Genomic DNA, 17448 nt, shown 5'->3' with positions numbered 1-17448 from the left:
AATTCTGGGCGAATCTAACTCGAGTAAACCTCTGTGAGGTCCTGCGTTTAAGAGAAGATCATATACAGGAATCAAACCCGTCTTTGTACGGATCATGATACTTGAGTTGGAGCAGATATATATCTAGGGACCAACTTCGGATGCGCACGAACAAGGACGCAACATCTCTCCAAACCATGAACTTGTGCGACCTACAAATTTTATGGCAGAAGACCATTTCTACTAAGAACAATGTCAAATTCCCAATAGAAGCATATGCCGTCATCTCCTATATTCTTGAACTTGGATGCCTGGGAAATGGGGCCGAAAGACGCAGATCACGTGACTAGAAGGAGAAGAATCAAATCGATCAATCACGTGTATCTCAAGCTGAATAGGCACACTATGTACATGCATACACAAATACGTTTCCCCGGGTCGCTCAGGGGACTGGTGCTTGTCAGGAGGCACTAGACTACCAGCATTACAAGCACCATTATTGCAGACATCACATAAGTAGTATCATCATGGTCTAATGGTCGATTGAACAAATAGCGCTGGTTCAAAGAGGCAAATAGCCTGGAACTGCAAATAAAATGCTGCATATAATGTTCGGGATATCCATATGGCTATCTGCTTTCCAGACGTGATGACAATCATGCGTCTGAATGGGTGAATGGTTCTAGACTCACACATTGCACTAGTCCTGGCAGCCAGTAGTTCCATGTACCAACCTTATTAATGCATCTTACATAGTTGCAAAAGTTGGCATTTTGATACTTGTCACTTGCTGTGGAGTGCTAGGAGCTGCATTAGCTCTTCGCGTGCGAAGACTTAGTAACATTTTAGGCTTAGGCCTTTCTCGTATACTGCGCATGCCCAACACCAGCCCCTAAATTTATTTTCCACTGCATCAACATTAAGAATCCTGGTCATGTGATTTTTCATTGGCCTTGATGCACATCTCCATGCAGAGTACACCATGACAGGGATCATAAGTAGAAATAGTTATAAATATAGCGTCAATCTCTGCTGATTCTATACAAAGCGTACAGGCACTGATAGCACAATTCATTATTACCACCATCAGAACAGGCCAAAATCTCTCCGGTGAATATCCTCAGTTAATCGATTTTAAACCTATGCTGATAAATGATAGAAAATGTGTTGGCAAATGTGGAAAACTCCGGCCAAATTCCCTGACTGCAAAGGGAAGTCTCAAAAGAACTGTATCCTTTTTGACCCGACCGAAGATCATGTCAAATGGTGTATCCCAGCCGAGCAAAGGGGGAGCGCGTGCCCCAACCCCATTCCAACGACGCAAACGAGTTCTACTCGGCGAAAAGCGGATTGCCCAAGGCATCGCACTCAAAACCCAAAGCCAGACGATACCAATCCAGGCCCCGGAGATGCAGGTGGCAGTGGTTTGCTTGGTCAAAGTGTTAAGGTTGGAGCGTGACAGGTAGGAAACCACTGCCGGTGCTACTATAATAAAAATGGACTTCAAGGCAAGATGCCTTAATCCGAAGCATTGGATAGCAAAACAGAGCCGGGAAGCTTTTTGATGGTTTGGATCTCATTTGCGCCTTTATATTCAACATATACTTGGCGATGCTCTCTTTATTACTTCAGTTTTTATGCAACTTGAATACATTGTCTTGACACTAAGCCGGCCTCGAAACTATTTTCCTGAACCACATGCGATGCCCAACCATAAGTGATCAGGATAGAATCGTAAAATTGCGCGACAGCGGTTCAGTTGTCTGTGGCTAGATTCTTGGCATTTTATCACGTGAATTGTGGGTTTCTGTCCTGTAGCTATAAGAAGGGGCCAACAAACCTGTGGTTTTATGTTTCCAGCTCTCAGTCACAATACATATTCAGTCCCTCATAAGAGCCTTCTTGAAACTCGAGCCTACAATGGCATCTTCTTTGTTTATAGACCTTGATGGTCAACCTATACCCGACAGCGAAATTCTAGGATATGGAAGGTCCGGTGTCGTGATGTTGCGTAATGGGCTAGCCGTCAAGACGCCTTTAAGGCATCCATGGAGTACTGAGGATGATGTTCAGTTGAATGTGGAGGTTATTCAGCGAGAGCAAGAAGTCTACCGTCGATTGAATTCCACTGGGAGCGGAAATGGTCAAATTGATGGTGTTGTGCCTTGTATCGGCTTCTCCACGAAAGCTACTCAACTCGCCTACATGGAAAACGGCGACCTTCGCGCCTACTTGGAAAAGAATAAGCCATCTCGGGCACTCCAGATGTCATGGTTTCGTCAAATGGCACGTACACTGGAGCAGATCCATGATAAGCGTGTGCTTGTGGCGGATATTGCTACTCGCAACTTCCTCCTTGATTCTGATCTCTCTGTCAAGCTGTGCGATTTCACCGAAGCATCTGTTCTCCCACTGGACACAGTTATGGAATTAGCCGACGATAACGGGTTCTCAATACAGACAGATATCGGACAACTTGGAGCAGTGATGTACGAAGTTGTAACAGGGTCTAAGTGTGATTTTGATCTCTTCAAAGATAACGCCCCCGATGATGGTCGAGCAATTTGGCCCCAGCGAACGTCCCTTCCCAGCACAAACGGTCTGTGGGTCAGCCTGATAATTGAAAAATGCTGGACGCAAGGAGGATTTCAGAATGCACATTGTTTACATCAGGCGTTGAGTTCTTTTAACATGGAGAGCACATCGCCGTCACTATTTAATCGTTCTTTAAGATGCGTCTCGGAGAGGAGATCCCTGAGCTTCATAGCAATTGTTTTTGGCGCCATAACAATCCTTGCGACCTGGGCTCAGAGCAGACGCCACTGACGCCACAGTGTTTCATGATTAGCACAGGATGCAGGTATTTGCGTGTGACGGATCTGTACTGTCATGTATATACCATCCACAGTTGGCAAATACATCTATTTTCTTCCCTTTAGTCCATATTTGGATGTAGTCATAATCCTTGTCAGTAAAAGATTCATTCATGTGATATGTCTAGCGCGGTGGATTACGAATTTACGATAGGTGACCTGCTTACTTCCCTACTTGTGATAAATAAACAGTCTCCATCTTCCAGCCTGGGTCGCAGTTGCACATTAACATAATGGGTATTAATGAGAGCAAGCTACTAGCTACTCATGTTCTTAAGGCTTGTAACAAGGCACAGAAAGAGGGCAAAACTGATCTTGACCCTAGCTTTCTTTGGGCTTCTAAGGTAAGCCACTTAATAAGAATATGAATAACTATGGGTAACCAGCATAGGATATCGAGACTATCGCAAGATCCGTCGTCAGAAGAATACCTGCTCGAATCAGTCGTCGCCAAAACAAAGTAGACCGAGCTGCCCAAATATATTCGCCAATACATCTTCCTCAAGAACTACAGCCGCTCTTAGAGCAGTGGAAAAGCCTCCCGCAGAAATTTCCGCTCCGCCTGCCAGAGTCGCAAGATTACGGTCAAGAGCTGCCAGTTAAGTCTCCGGATGAGTTTGTTGCGAAATCATTCTTGTTCCTTTGTGGCATTGAACGGGTTATGATCATCGAGAAAGTACGTTGTCGACTATGCTATGTTGCATTCTATTTGATGAAAGACCAACTTCAACGCGATGGCTTCCGCCAGGACGCAATAGTTTGTCTCTCTGACATGATCAAGCGTACTGATATGGTCAGCGCTGGAGAACATGCGATTCAGAGAAAGTTGCGTACCTGGGTGGATAAGGGTGAGAGGCTTTGGCTGCTGTCCATGGACCTTGAAGGTCCTGGGGTTCTGTTTCTTCTTCCTGAAGACATCGGCGAGAACATGTAAGGCCTTGACGGACTCAATGATTCTGTTTGCTGACATATTTTTTTAGCTGGCTGCAAGAGCTACCATAAGGCAAGGGACCAAGACGTAGTAACATGCTGATGTCCCTTAAGAGAAGGGGTATTACACAGGAAGCATCAAGAGTAGATGCTCATCATGCCGCCCACTAAATCCTATTGTTTTTTTTATTTGCAGTTGGTCTTGTTTCCCATCAGCTGGAGCAGTATTTATGTAAGAATATACCTTATAGTTATAAGATGAGCACTTGCTGATATTATAGCTCCCCTTGGAAATTGCTATGAATCACCCCATACACGAATAGCATACGAAACAAATGTGCAAGAGGCACAAAATCTGGGGATCTCTCAGCAGTCTCCGAAACCTTGTAACCCAACTTGCCAACCATCTGGTTCCACGCCTTTCAACTTTGCTGCGGTCAATCAAATGTCTTCTAAAGACAATTGAGAGGCCCCAGCTGCCAATTTAAACAGGACAGATATAGGTGGCGAATTATCGACAAACACAAATAACAGAATATCATATAATACACAGAATCCTTTCAATATGATGACAAGCACCTGTCGAATGGACGACGCCTCAAACCCTTATGACGTGATGGAGAGCACAAGCATGTTCTCAAACCCAGATGTATATATGTCAAGCATAGCCCTCCTCTTGGTAATCTTTGGTCCCAATCCTTACGCTATAATGACAAGTATAAGTAAGCTGGGAACCGCTCAAGCCTTGGATCTGGAAATAAGTATGATTCATTAATTCGCAACTTGTGCATGTCATGTCTTTTTCTTAAAACCTAAGACCAAACATACTGCAGCGCCATTACCCTCTGTTATGAGTTTACTATTTCCTGCTATGAGGCTCATAGAAGCCTTTTTATTCTCTAGTCGAACTCTTTGGGACCGAAAATTATCTGTATATAGTTTTAATGCTTCTGGATTATGTAGAACCATGATAAGATATGTAAGAAGTGGCCTTGGGAAAAAGGGCCCTCTCCCGAGCAGGAAAACATTTGTGCGGTTATCAGCGATTTCTAAGGGATTTAATACATCTGCTAGAATCTAGTCATGTTAGTGCATATCTTTTGCTAACATCTTATTGTAAACATACCCTCAGCAGATAATCTCTCTCAAACTTCTGTATCATGTTGATGCACGCTGGTGTGACATACAAAGGTTTGTATGATTAACCATTCTCAAGTGAGTGACTCTGAGTGATAGTAGTGTAATTGGCTGCTGCAATCTTAATGAGATTAAAGAAGTCTTTCCCAAGTTTCACCAGATCTGTGAGGTTGCAGGCAATATCACTGTCTCTAGCACCCATTGCTTACTAGGAGTAGCGCTTCAAAACTACTTTGGACTGCTTAAGTGTAAGCAACTGATGCTATCAAGGAATATCAGGACGACTTACAGACTGAGGCACTCCTTTACTATCCACCGACAAGTGGTGTGAAAATAAAGCTTCAGTAGTATATGTCATGGCACCATTTCTTCAGTTGAGAGGGGCAATGATGATGGGTGGGGTTCGGGTAGCATCACATGATTCAAAAGCTGGAGTTGGTCATGTGATTAGGCATGAAACCCATTCAGCCCGCTTACTGTAAAGGGATCAAATTCAACACGTAAAGAGGCAATCTTGTCGAAAAACCAAGAACAAAGGGAGTGATTGGACATTTTGTATAAGAAACTGGAGTAATTGCTTTAGCTCTTCCAAAGCGAGGGCACTCAGAACTAAAATCACCGCAGAAGAAGGAAGCTAAACAGGATGGGAACTTTGTTGAGTGTAAACAAGTCAAACTTCCTCTCTGCAGGGGCTCAAAGGGACACGCCAGCAGTTCAGGCTTGGCGGGTGAAGATTAGAGGCCTTCAGGGATTCAGGTGACAGCGCTGAAGATAAGGCGGCACAGGCGCTAATCTAACGAATTCAAAAAAAGAGGTGAATAACCAACATACAACAGCCGGGATTTGCTGGTGGTCACCCACCCAACTACTAACCGGCCGGCGTGTGGCTTCAACGCAGTTAAAAGGTCAGTAACTGCAGCCGTCGCGCGACGCTGCTTTAAGTCACGCGACCTTAGGTGAGCCTGGGTGAGTCTGGGTGAGTGCAGAATAGACAGGGTGAGTGGTGTTCTGCAATCACCCCCTGGTCGCCCAGACTTAACCAATTAAATTTCCCTTTGACCCACACAGGTCGGTCTTTCAAGGTTTGATTGGCTATATCTTATTTCTTGACGTAGCACAGCCATGATGATCACTTTAGGCAGCAATCAATGGTGTGCAGCTCAGACTCAGACCTACTCGAAGCACCCTTTCCTTTGATATATTGTGGCTGCTAGCGGCTTATCATCGGGCTGTCGGAGATAGAAGAGACACTGGCAACAGAGACTTGCGCCTTAGCTAGAAAGGGAAAGGATGCAGATGCGATTGCGATTCCAAGTGTCCTAAGAACATTTAAACTCTATACCAAGTTTTAATTTCGTCGTCTATTTAATAACCTTGCCATTTTAGCACTGCCCAACAGGAAAACCATACAAGCGGACATGGACAATCTACGTAAAGGTCATGCGAAGAACAGGCAGAGGAAATATGGGCAAAGAGCTCATGATATCAGTTATTGAGGATGTCCGACTCATTGCCTAGTTCGTAAACGTCAGTGCCACTTGTGTATTGCAATTCGCAAGGCGGTTAATGGATGCAGAATGCAGTGATTGGACGATTGGAACGCCGATGGTAATACACGTGATGTCACTCTAGCGCTGTATGAAACCCACATTGCCGGAGCTTATATTTCTCCGACTATCTCAACAACAAACAAGGGGATTATTTGACGAGGGAGAACACTAGGCTAGACACCTCTCGGGGTGGTTGGATCATCTAGACGCGAAGATAGGAGCAACGGGCCTTATACTAGGCATATCTGCGGGGGCAGAGGGACAATTAGGCCTGCCGTAGATCTAGTGTATGTAAGATAGTAGCGGCCTACCCAGCCGCCGGCAGGGACCTGCCGCCACTCGGCCGATAGGGCTGACAGATGCGTGAATGAAATTAATAATAATAATAATAATAATAATAACAAACAAGGGGCCTAATAGCCGAGATACCGAGATAGGCGCTATTAGCGGGGTAGATAACCCACCAAGCACTATATCGAAGCTTCTTTCTTACAAGAAGCAACGATAAGACCACAAAATCAGGGGTGGCGCTAGAGAGGAGCCCTTTCTCGACATTGGAACGGTACATTATTATTTCAGGCATGGAAGGTGCCAGGCCTTGTCAGCAAAGACACACACATGCACTTTGGTCGGGGACTTAAGACTGGTTTTGTGGTTCTCCTGTGATCTGTGGTTCGGGGCGCCCAAAAGGGTGTGCTTGTCTCACTGCACTCTTCAGCCAGGTGTGGCGGAGCTCCTAGGACGAGGAGAGTAACAACAGTCTTGGCTTTCAGGAAAATATGATTGATTTCTGTTGTCTGAACTGAGATTAATTATTCAAAAAATGAAATTAGTTGCTATATCAAGACTATCTTCATGCCAAAATGTGATGCCCTTTTTTTTTTCTCTCTCATTTTATGAATTCCTGCTATTGCCTCTGTGCAAATAGGTGATGAGATCATGAATATACCCGCGGCTGCTTATGTTTACTTCCTGGTCCACTCCAGGTATGCGTAGCAGCCTTACTCCACGGAACATCGGGGAGTAATTATTTCTACTGGGTTTATTGCTTCATCATTTCTGACACATAGTTATTTACATTTGTTCTTATACTCTGTTTACGAGATTGCTCTTCTTGCCATAAAATACATATACATATATATATAAAACAAAAAAAATGACAACCTCATGTTATACTATATGCGCCTCCTGTGAGGCAAACAATCTATGGTGCGATGCGTCTTTCGGTGGGTTCCCATGTACAAGATGTCGTTTGATGAGAAGACAATGCTGTGCGCGTGGTAAAGTGCCTATTGGGTATGCTTGAATCTGCAGGTATGTGGTTAAGATTGGATAGAGCTAACTGTGAACCTATAGTTGTTCCCCTGAGAGTGTCACCAGTAAGAGCGTCAGCCCTGTGATGTTGGGAGGGCATTTTGGCCTAACAGATGCAGTGGAAATCCAAGTTAAGAGTGAAAGTGAATACCTAAGGGGCATGGCCGAGAACTCTCAAGTGCACCTTACAAGACCCCTCGATAACCTCGTTACAGAGCTTCACGACTTTCTTGGGTTGGGGCATCCATCTCTTAGTTTTGTGCCAGTATTGCCACGATTTATTCGGAGCATGTCGGAAGATATCCCGGAAGAAGATATGGAATATCTGGAATTCAAGGGAGTTTTTCGTGTGCCAGACACGATTCTCCGGCATGAACTCCTCAAAGCCTTTGTCGAGAGCGTCTATCCATTTCTTCCCGTTTTGGATTTGGAATCTTTCCTTCTTCCGGTCATATCCAATGACGGGGTTCAGACCGTGAGCTTGCTCCTTTTTCACGCCGTTATGTTTTCAGCAACAGCGTTTGTTCAGCTAAAGCACCTCCACAACGCTGGATATGAGACCAGAAAGGAAGCACGCGAACAGTTCTATCTGAGGGCCCGAGTATGTTCAGCGCATGACTACCCTGGAAGCAGACACGGTCAGCAGGTGTTCTAATATGCGAGTGTAGACTTTATACGACTTTGACATTGAGAAAGACCGAGTGGTACTTATTCAGGCCCTTCTGCTCATGACCTATTGGCACGAAACCCCGGACAATCCCAAGGACTCGCAATACTGGCTCAATGTTTGCTGGTCGCTTGGAGCTTCAATTGGCCTCGACTGCGACCCTTCGACGTCGCCCATGAACCCCCAACTCCAAAAGGTATGGAAACGCCTCTGGTGGTGCCTGTATACTCGCGATACGTTGCTTGCTCAGAATCTGCGACGACCATTGTGTTACGGAAATGATAAGAATAGGCTTCCTCTAATCAGCCTGGAAGAATTCAATATCGGTTGCCATTCACCGAAGATCATTATGGCGCTTGGCGATTGCGACTTTCTCCAAAATGTACATCTTCAGCGACATTTAGCGGTGGGCTTCATTGAGAAAGCAAAACTGTCAATGCTCATTTGGGACATATTATTTTTCCCGCGATTATCAGGAAAAGAATTGGCGTCAAACTTCGCGAGACTCCTGCAAAGATCGATGGAAGGAAGCGTTCCAGGGTTTAGAAGCCTGGTGCAAAGAGCTTCCTGTAGAACTTCAATATGAGCCGCTACGATCGGAAGATTTGGGTCATGCCACAAACTTCATGTACAACGTGCGTGGATTCGGGTAATATTTCTCGCAACAATAGGAACCCTTCATCGAGAGGCCGGGAGTCCGCGATTTCAAGGCTTGAGCTTACCGAGAGCGCAGTATGGCCAGGTTATATGCGAGATGCCATCGATCTTGCAGGATCTGAATCAACTTGGGCTTGTTCAATATCTCCCAACCAGCACGGTTGCACTGCTCGTTCCGGTCCTAGCAAGGCTGGTGCTTGACTTCAAGGCCAACAACGGCTGCATGGGAATCGAAACTTTTGAACGATTCTATCAAGGTATGCAAGTACTGGGGACGCTTGGCGACATTTACTCCTTTGCGGTGACTGTACGGCGTTTCTTTGAGGGAACTCTCCACGGTGGAAAGCAGGGTTCCAGTTATGTCTCCATGCCGTCAGCCATTCGGAACCTGCTTACAAAGAAGGAACAAGATGCATTCGCTACAAGTGAACTCACTGGAGTGCGAGGAAACATCTGATGTCCATGTGAGGATATATGTAGAGATTGACTTATAGAGCTATACGTTGACCAGAAACGTATATTTCAACCGACGTTGATTGTGGTGGGCCGAATGTATAATGAATCGAGCCATAATAATCCATAACAATCGCTTAGTGCTGAAGCCAACGGAAAAGATATAAGGATAAGTATACATTAGAAGTTATCTAAATTCATATCTTTGCCATATTTACCTTAAGGCTGAAGGAAGGACCGTTCATCGACAACTGATGGTAGAAAGCATGGCATCAGTAAGGAGTCGTCTGCGGAATGTGCAAGCCCTCCTTGCATAACTGTTTCCCAGTTGGAACCGAAAATATAATGGTTCAACAAGCCACTGTCCTCCTGTGGGAGGAAGTCTGCGGGAATATCGGTGTGAAGTGTAGTGGTGTTTGCTTGCCCTTGACAAGGTGACGGGCTAGCATTTCTCAGTGAGTTGTCCTGTTGGCTCATGTTGAGGAAATCAAAGATTTCGATTGCCCATTCACCAGGTTCCCAGAATTCCTTGACTTCGTTGAGGATAACACGGCAATTGTCCAAACTTGCGCGTGCCATCTGAGCCACCATTGGGTCATTCTGCTGCGTTTGCCGGTAATGGATGATACCAGCGACGAAGAATCCCGGAAATACCTCATGAGGGAGGTAAGACAAGCGGGCCTTGGTCATAAGGGTGATCGCCTTGGATGCAATGGCTCTGGCTGTTGATTCAACCAGTTCCTGGGAGGGACGCTCGGAGCCCGGTTGCCGATAGAACATTTGCTGCCGAGATACATCAGGTTTGTCGATATATAGAAGCAAGAGATAATAATTGTAAATTACCTCCAGCGCAGTTGACCACGTCAAGGAAGGAGATCCACCTGGCCACTGTTGGAGCGAGACCTCCAGGTCAGCTCGCCACGCCTCGATTTGTGCGTGGACGACCTGTGGGTAGAGCTTCCGGTCTCCAGAGCGGCAATGGGTAATGTCCCGCAGGATTGGAGACAGACGTGCCATCTGAATTTGGTAGAAGGCTTCATCGTGGCTGTCGTAGATAAAATCATCCGGCGTCAGCATCTCCACGTCAGAATGGGGAAGATCGATACGAAAAGGGCGCCCGAGTAAGACGGCACAGTAGGTATCTCGCACTACCAATGTCCACCAGAGTCTCCTCAGTAGACCTGTATCACCGCCGGGTGCATTTGATGAGGCTGTAGAACGATGGAGACCTAGCGAGACAGCAAATGTCACCCCAAAGCCGACCCAGGAGCATGGATTCCAATAACTCTGCATTTGAGGGCCCCGAAAGCTCAGCATAATAGCCACCTGAAGCAAAATAATCTTGTTGGCCTCATAACTAGCATCAAATAGCAGCTTTGCTTTCTGATAGAAGTGGCGGCGGGCATCGCTTCGAGACAGAAACCCAGCGGAATGCAGTATGTATGGTTCACAAAAAGTTGCTCCGATGAAGCAAACAGCATGAAGAAGAATCCATGGGAGCTTGTGCTCCTTATGGACCTTTTCAAGCTCAACCTTGTTCACTATGGAGTAGAGAGGATGGAAACGTGACAGGTAAACTGCAACCAAATCATCCAGTGTCTTTTCCGATGGGGGGGTAAACGCCCCCTTGGCCTTCAGATACGTGATATCGGCTTCATCCAGATGTTGTGGGTGAACATCCTTTTGAATGACCTCCAGATTGGAGCTATTGCATATCTGGTCACTTGCATCATGAAGCTGAGGGCCAGAGCCCTGCGGGAGCTCTTCCAGGGCAAACGTCAATGGGGACGGTTCTCCAAGAAGAAACAGCCCCAGTCTTCCTTTAATCTTTCTGTCTCTCCACCTCAAAAATTCCTCAAACATAGCCGACTTTGAGCGCCCAATGGAACCAGTCAACGAGCCAGCTATTGATTGCCGGGAGCTCCCAGATTCCAAGGGGGAAGGCGTCGTTTCCAGAGGAGCTTCGACTGTGGATCGGCTGCCTTCAGAATATGTTCTTCTAGCTGCCGCATTACCCTGTGCACTTGGACGTGATGGATCAGGGACTCCGGCAGATGACGATTGCAGTTGTCGTTTCAATCGCAGGTCACGCGCTACGTTTCTATCATAGGTGCCTCTTCGTGACAGAGTCAGCGTGCAATCATCTGTATTGTCCATCCGACATCGACTGCATGGTAGTCCATTCTGTACTGCATCGCACTTGATTTTGCGCTGGCTGCATCGTCTGCATGCCTTGGCTGCACGGAGTCGTGATTTTTCAGGCTTGGCTGTATGGGAAGCGGTGTTGGTGTTAGTATTCGTTGACATGGCAGTGTCTGAGAAGGATGAAAAGGCACAAGGCGGAGTGGAGAGCGCATTGCAGAAAGAGCACCCACAGAATTAGCCCCTTCCTTTTTGTGGGGAGAGATATTCTTAATATTGCAACTTTTGTGCGGGGTTAGTTGATATAGTAAACTGGGGCATCTGGGGTAAAGAGATTGAGTGACTCAGTAGAAGCCAATTAAATCACAACGGTTACAAGACTTTGGGGAATAGATTGTCATGGGTGGGCATTGTGAAAGCCAAAGAGGATTGCAAAGATTGGATGATATTGGTGGCAAAGGCACATATAGCCGTGGTAACATGCAAGCCCACGTCTACTAGGTAAGACCTCGTAGTTGGTCTTAACTCAAAACAAACGCCCAATATAGTCTCAGATGAGCCATGTACATTGCTATCGAAGTATTCACAATAGAATTCACACTTCAAACAATGCTAAAGCCCTTATACCCCTGTTGCACAATCTTCTGTAGGGCTTGTCTGTACATCGCCAGCCCTCCAAAGTAAAACAGCACTGAAGGTTTCTTGCCAGCCACATTCGCCCCAAAGATCCACGAGTTGGTTTTCCGAAATAGACTGTCGGCGCTGAGCTCGTCGCACTTTTGAATCCAGTCTCGTAATGCTGCTGCATCTGCCTCCACACGCGGGCCGTTTGTTGCCGGTTCAGCAGCCGCCACTTTTCTCGCGTGAGAGATCATATCGGAAATGAATTCCACCTGGACCTCAATCAAGGGCGGCAAATTGGTAAACGGACTGTTAGGACCGAGGATGGAGAATAGATTAGGAAATCCAGGGATCGAGACCCCCAAAAATGAACTGGGCTCCTCCTTCCACCGATCCTTTAGGGTATCCTGTGAGGCGCCCTGGATACACATCCGCTTGTAGTTACCATCTACCGCATCAAAGCCGGTTGCAAAGATTAGAACATCAAGCTCGTACTCTGATCCTTCGGCCGTTTGGATTCCTTTGTCTGTTATCTTGGTGATCGGATTGGTCTTGATATCGACGACGTCCACGTTCGGACGGTTGAACTTCTCGTAGTAGCCAGTAGCACACAACGGCCGCCTGGCATACCAATCATATGGCATGAGCTTTTCTGCCTTGACAGGATCCTTCACTTTTTGGCGGATCTTCCGGCGGATAAACTCCGCAGCGGCGTTGTTCGCTTCTTCGTTGTAGGAAATATCGCAAAACGTGCCGAACATGAAATAAAATCCACCCCCTTTGGCCCAAGCCTCCCCAAAAATCCTGTCGCGCTCTTCTTCGCTGACACTGAAGGTGGGCTTTGAACTTTCCTTAAAGCCAAACCCAAAAGTGCTGTCCTTTACCTCCCTCCAGACTTGCTCCCAGCGCTTATCAAGGTCTTCTCGAGTGGCAGGAGGCACTTCCGCGTCGCCCGCTGGAACGACATACTGCGGATGCCGCTGAAATGAGAGCAGCTGTTTGACATCTTGATCGGCCAATGCAGTGATTAGTTGAACTCCCGTGGATCCGTTTCCAATAACTCCAACCCGCTTTCCCGTGAAGTCATAAGACGAGGGCCAGTTGCCGGTGTGGTGCATTTCGCCCTTGAATGAATTCAGTCCAGGGATGTCGGGATAATTGATTTTGGATAAAAGCCCAACTGCCGTAATAAGATATCGAGCTCTTAATTGCTGGCCGGATGACAGCGAAACAGTCCACAAGTTCTGGTCGGTATCGTAAGAGGCGCCTTGCATTTCGGTATTGAATTGCATGTATTGTCGCAGATCATGCCGCTCAACAACATGGTTCAAGTAGGCAAGGATTTCTCGCTGTGTCAAATACTCTCTTTTCCAAGGGTACTGGCGGAGGTCTTCAAGGTCCCACGAGTATCGGTACAGAAACGACCGCGTGCTAGTCGAATGAGCTTCTTTCTAACGGACAACCTCGCGTGTGATGAGCCTAACTCACTCTGACAATGCACCAGGGTAGCGATTCCAATACCATGTTCCTCCCACATCGGGCGCAGCTTCAATGACTTTGACAGACAGCCCCTGGGCGACAAGCTTCTTGCACATGTAGATACCGCCGAAGCCAGCGCCAATGACAATCGCGTCGAAGTCGGGTTGAGTTAGCATTTTTGCAGGCATGTTTGTGTTTGGCTGTGGCTGTAGCTGAGGAATAGTGAATGATCAAGATGTATTGTCTTTTCTCCGAGTGTGCAAGCCCATCTTTATCTGGAACTGTACTGGTATCAGCAGCTGAACCTTTCACCCCCGCTATCCATATTACCCCCACGGTGCTGGCCGGGGTAACTATGCAGCCGTGGGGACACTGGGGTTGCAGAGATAGAAACGGGGGAAGTAATGAGGATGCAGCCGCGGCAGTCTTGCGTATACGCCCGGCAAATGGATGATTTAACCTAATTGCCGCTCAATAGAAAGGATCTGCAGGATGATTTCATTTGGATTCCGCGATGGAATTCTTACTCACGTTGACCGCATGACCAATCCAGACAAGGGCTGGCTGAAAGGTTGGCAAGATGATAGTCCTATGTTCGAGATTCTTTGTTCATCGTAGAAGAAAATCTGCAGCTCTGTACACCCTTGAGATAACTACTCGGCGTTATATTTGATTACTAGTTAGACCTTTCTAGTAGGGACTGACTATCTGGAACACCTCACTTTGGCAATCGATATCCCCCCTGGCTCTCAAAGAACTCATTAGCATCTCTGAACACCCGTGTCAAGTCCTCTCCAAGCCATTCCGTCAGTAGAAGTTTCTGGGTATGTTCTACCTCTCGGAGAATGGGACCGGAAACCTGCGATTGTTGTCAATATTAGGGATCAAGGAGAGCACCGTTGTCACGGTGCCAGAAGGAACGCCATACTATGTAGCAAGATCCCTTTTCTGCAGGGTTTAAGGCCAGCGTCAGCACGGCTGTGGCTACACCTTCAGTCGTATTGATCGGAAGGCCCTTCGCTTGCCACGCCTCGGAGAATTCGCCTGCCATGGCCGTGGGAGTAACAAACGGAGCAACAGCGTTGACTCGAATGCCGTACTTGCTCGCAACCAGCTGCGATCCACGCAGCATCCCCGTCACCGCGTGCTTGGAAGTGATATACCCTGATACACCTGTGCCACCAAAGTAGCCCGAAATCGAACTCACAAGGACCACTGCGCCGCGCGATCCATCTGGGTAGCATGGTTGGTTCCCCTTCATACTGAATATAGCATGGCGGAGGCAGTTCATGGTTCCCTTCACATTTATATCAATGACTTTGCAGAACTCGTGCGACTCTTCCAGGTTTCCATGTTCGTCGATCTGATCCATGTCCAACACTGGCGTTCTTTCCATGACTCCCGCGTTGGCGATTACCAGTTCTATTGAACCGAATCGCTCCTTAGCGGACTGGAAGAGTGCCGTGATCTGATCCCACTTCACAATGTTCGTTGCGACGAACTGCACTCGTCCCCTGCACGAACCAGGAAGATCCACGATCATTGTCTCCACTATGGGACGTGTGTGTTCCAAATCTGCCACTACGACATTCGCGCCATGTTTCAGTAGTAGTTTTGCGATGGCGGTGCCAATTCCCCCGGCGCCACCGGTCAGGACAGCAGTTTTGCCGGTGAGGTTGCAGAGGAGCAAGGGATTGAGCGTGATGTCGCGCATGTTTAATTTGAAAAAAAGAAGAGTTGTTGGCAGGCCAAATATGTGGCACGTGGTATAAAAGGAGCCTATATAGCTACAGTCGTGCAGCCTTTGCCTATAAACCCATCCTCTCCTCTAAGTCTCCATCGGAATTCATGCATGTGCGCACCCATATAGCCGAAACACTGCTGCGTCGGAGATGAATGAGTGCGCCTCGTGATTTATGGATCATATCTGGAGCAATTATCTACTGATGCCCATTGTAATGATACTTTTAACACGTAACACTTTCAATTGCACAGTACTCGTAGTCCTATTTCCAAATAATAGCTCACATATAACGTCGTTTCAACCATGCACTCGATACATCCTAGCCAGAGCCGATTTATTCAAAGCGCCCAGAGCCTCTGCAGCTGCCCAGTCGTCCTGTTGTTCTCCCTTGTATAGAAGAAATGTAATATTAATGCCAGCCCTGCAGTAGCATACCCAGCTACCGCGCAGACTGTGTTCCCAGTAGGAAACCCACGGTCTTCCTCTACCGATCTCCAAATCCACAATGCTAAGATGGAAGCCAGCCCAACCATGGAGTTGTTCATTGCGGCGGCAAGTCCCAGTGTCCTCGCAGAAGGGGCGTTACATGTCACCCACGCCGTCAAGGGTGCAAGACTGGGGAAGGCACCGCATGAGGCGACGATGAGACATCCATATCGGGGCAAGTAAGCCTCCGCTGGAAACAGGCGGCTAGCAAGAAATCCGGTACCTGTAAGCACCCCTGCGAGACAGACATGGAGCCCACGAGCGTTGAATCGGTCCGCAGACCAGGCTAAGAGTATCGAGATTACATATCCAACCGCCCACGGGGGAACAGTCATCAGCTGGGCCTCGATGGACGTATACCCCAGGCCCTTAACTATAGTAGGACTGAAGTAGGCCAAAGAGCTCGTCACGATATTGTTCGTAAACTAATATTCCTTGTTAGTGATGATGACTCTCGAAGGTTCTACTACCAGAAGCTGTGGACAACATACATAAGCTAGGTAATGAAGGAGCATCCGCAGGCTGCACAAAGTCTCGCAGACTTCTCCCCTAGACGCCCGATCCCGGGTGGGTACGCCTCCATCCTGCTCCAGTCTCTCAATCGCAAAGCGGTGTTCCGAAAGCGTCAGCCACTTCGCCGTGGATGGGTAGTTAGGCAACCCCAAAAACACCGAAGGAGCGACGAGGACTGTTGCTCCTCCTTCAATGATGAACAGCCAGCGAAACCCCTCGAGCCCGCCTTTTCCGTTTAAGAACGCCACACCGTAGGCGATGCAGCCTCCAAAGGCCCCTGCAAGCGTCGCGGTTGCGAGAATGAAGGCAATGCGGATGGAGCGCTCTTCCTGTCGGTACCAGAAGGTGATGAGGTAGACCATTCCAGGGAAGAATCCAGCCTCGAGTACTCCGATCAACACACGTAGCACCATGACCGTGGGCATGTTATCCACCCTCGCAAAGCCGAGGGTCACTGCACCCCAACAAAGCATTAGCGTCCCCAGCCAGTATGACGGGCGAGCATAGCGTTTTAGGATCCAGTTGGAGGGCACGTCGAACAGCGCATATGCCACAGCAAACAGTGTAAGGGTGATTGAATAGCCTGTGTCGGTCATTCCGGTTTGTTGCTCGAGCGAATCACCGGTTTCAGCGTTCAGGACCTTAGCATTTCCGATGTTCGAGCGATCCAGGTAGTTCAACAGGTAGATAAATGCGCACAAGGGAAGCAGACGCCAGTCAATTTTGCGAAGGAGTTGTTGATGGCGGATTGTGATGGCTTCTGCATCGGGAGCCCCCTGGGATACATGGTCGATGTGATGTGTTTCGTCGATTGATTTCTCCTCCATTTTTTCGAGTTACTGAAGCTCGACGCGTTGAGAAGAGAGCCAAAACTGGGGAATGGCTTGACGCTCTTATACGCTG

General features: G+C 47.5%; 6 protein-coding genes across 6 annotated transcripts, besides 2 other annotated features; 2 read left to right on the top strand and 4 right to left on the bottom strand.

Annotated features, from left to right (window-relative positions):
• Positions 1-1899: 1899 nt before the first annotated feature.
• NFIA_041840 (putative protein kinase) lies at positions 1900-3786 on the top strand (the record flags this gene model as incomplete). Its single annotated transcript, XM_001266502.1, has 2 exons — positions 1900-2586; positions 3244-3786. The coding sequence occupies 2 exons, from the start codon at positions 1900-1902 to the stop codon at positions 3784-3786; spliced, it is 1230 nt and encodes a 409-aa protein (XP_001266503.1).
• Positions 3787-6843: 3057 nt separating this feature from the next.
• Positions 6844-6873: a microsatellite.
• Positions 6845-6870: a microsatellite.
• Positions 6874-8072: 1199 nt separating the features above from the next.
• On the top strand, positions 8073-9564 carry NFIA_041830 (fungal specific transcription factor domain-containing protein; the record flags this gene model as incomplete). Its single annotated transcript, XM_001266501.1, has 3 exons — positions 8073-8384; positions 8452-8776; positions 9122-9564. The coding sequence occupies 3 exons, from the start codon at positions 8073-8075 to the stop codon at positions 9562-9564; spliced, it is 1080 nt and encodes a 359-aa protein (XP_001266502.1).
• A 215-nt stretch (positions 9565-9779) lies between these two features.
• Positions 9780-11867, bottom strand: NFIA_041820 (Zn(II)2Cys6 transcription factor; the record flags this gene model as incomplete). Its single annotated transcript, XM_001266500.1, has 1 exon — positions 9780-11867. One exon carries the CDS (start codon positions 11865-11867, stop codon positions 9780-9782), a length of 2088 nt encoding a protein of 695 aa, XP_001266501.1.
• Positions 11868-12304: 437 nt separating this feature from the next.
• On the bottom strand, positions 12305-13990 carry NFIA_041810 (flavin-containing monooxygenase; the record flags this gene model as incomplete). Its single annotated transcript, XM_001266499.1, has 2 exons — positions 12305-13754; positions 13812-13990. 2 exons carry the CDS (start codon positions 13988-13990, stop codon positions 12305-12307), a joined length of 1629 nt encoding a protein of 542 aa, XP_001266500.1.
• A 689-nt stretch (positions 13991-14679) lies between these two features.
• Positions 14680-15516, bottom strand: NFIA_041800 (putative NADP(+)-dependent dehydrogenase; the record flags this gene model as incomplete). The annotated part of the gene is made up of 1 exon (XM_001266498.1): positions 14680-15516. The coding sequence occupies one exon, from the start codon at positions 15514-15516 to the stop codon at positions 14680-14682; it is 837 nt and encodes a 278-aa protein (XP_001266499.1).
• A 368-nt stretch (positions 15517-15884) lies between these two features.
• On the bottom strand, positions 15885-17372 carry NFIA_041790 (putative tartrate MFS transporter; the record flags this gene model as incomplete). The annotated part of the gene is made up of 2 exons (XM_001266497.1): positions 15885-16457; positions 16524-17372. The coding sequence occupies 2 exons, from the start codon at positions 17370-17372 to the stop codon at positions 15885-15887; spliced, it is 1422 nt and encodes a 473-aa protein (XP_001266498.1).
• Positions 17373-17448: the final 76 nt, after the last annotated feature.

This window comes from Aspergillus fischeri, genomic scaffold (assembly GCF_000149645.3).
Source record: "Aspergillus fischeri NRRL 181 1099437636247 genomic scaffold, whole genome shotgun sequence".
NCBI lineage: Eukaryota > Fungi > Ascomycota > Eurotiomycetes > Eurotiales > Aspergillaceae > Aspergillus > Aspergillus fischeri.
Note: the sequence above shows the minus strand (reverse complement) of the source record. Positions and strands in the feature narration are given on the sequence as shown.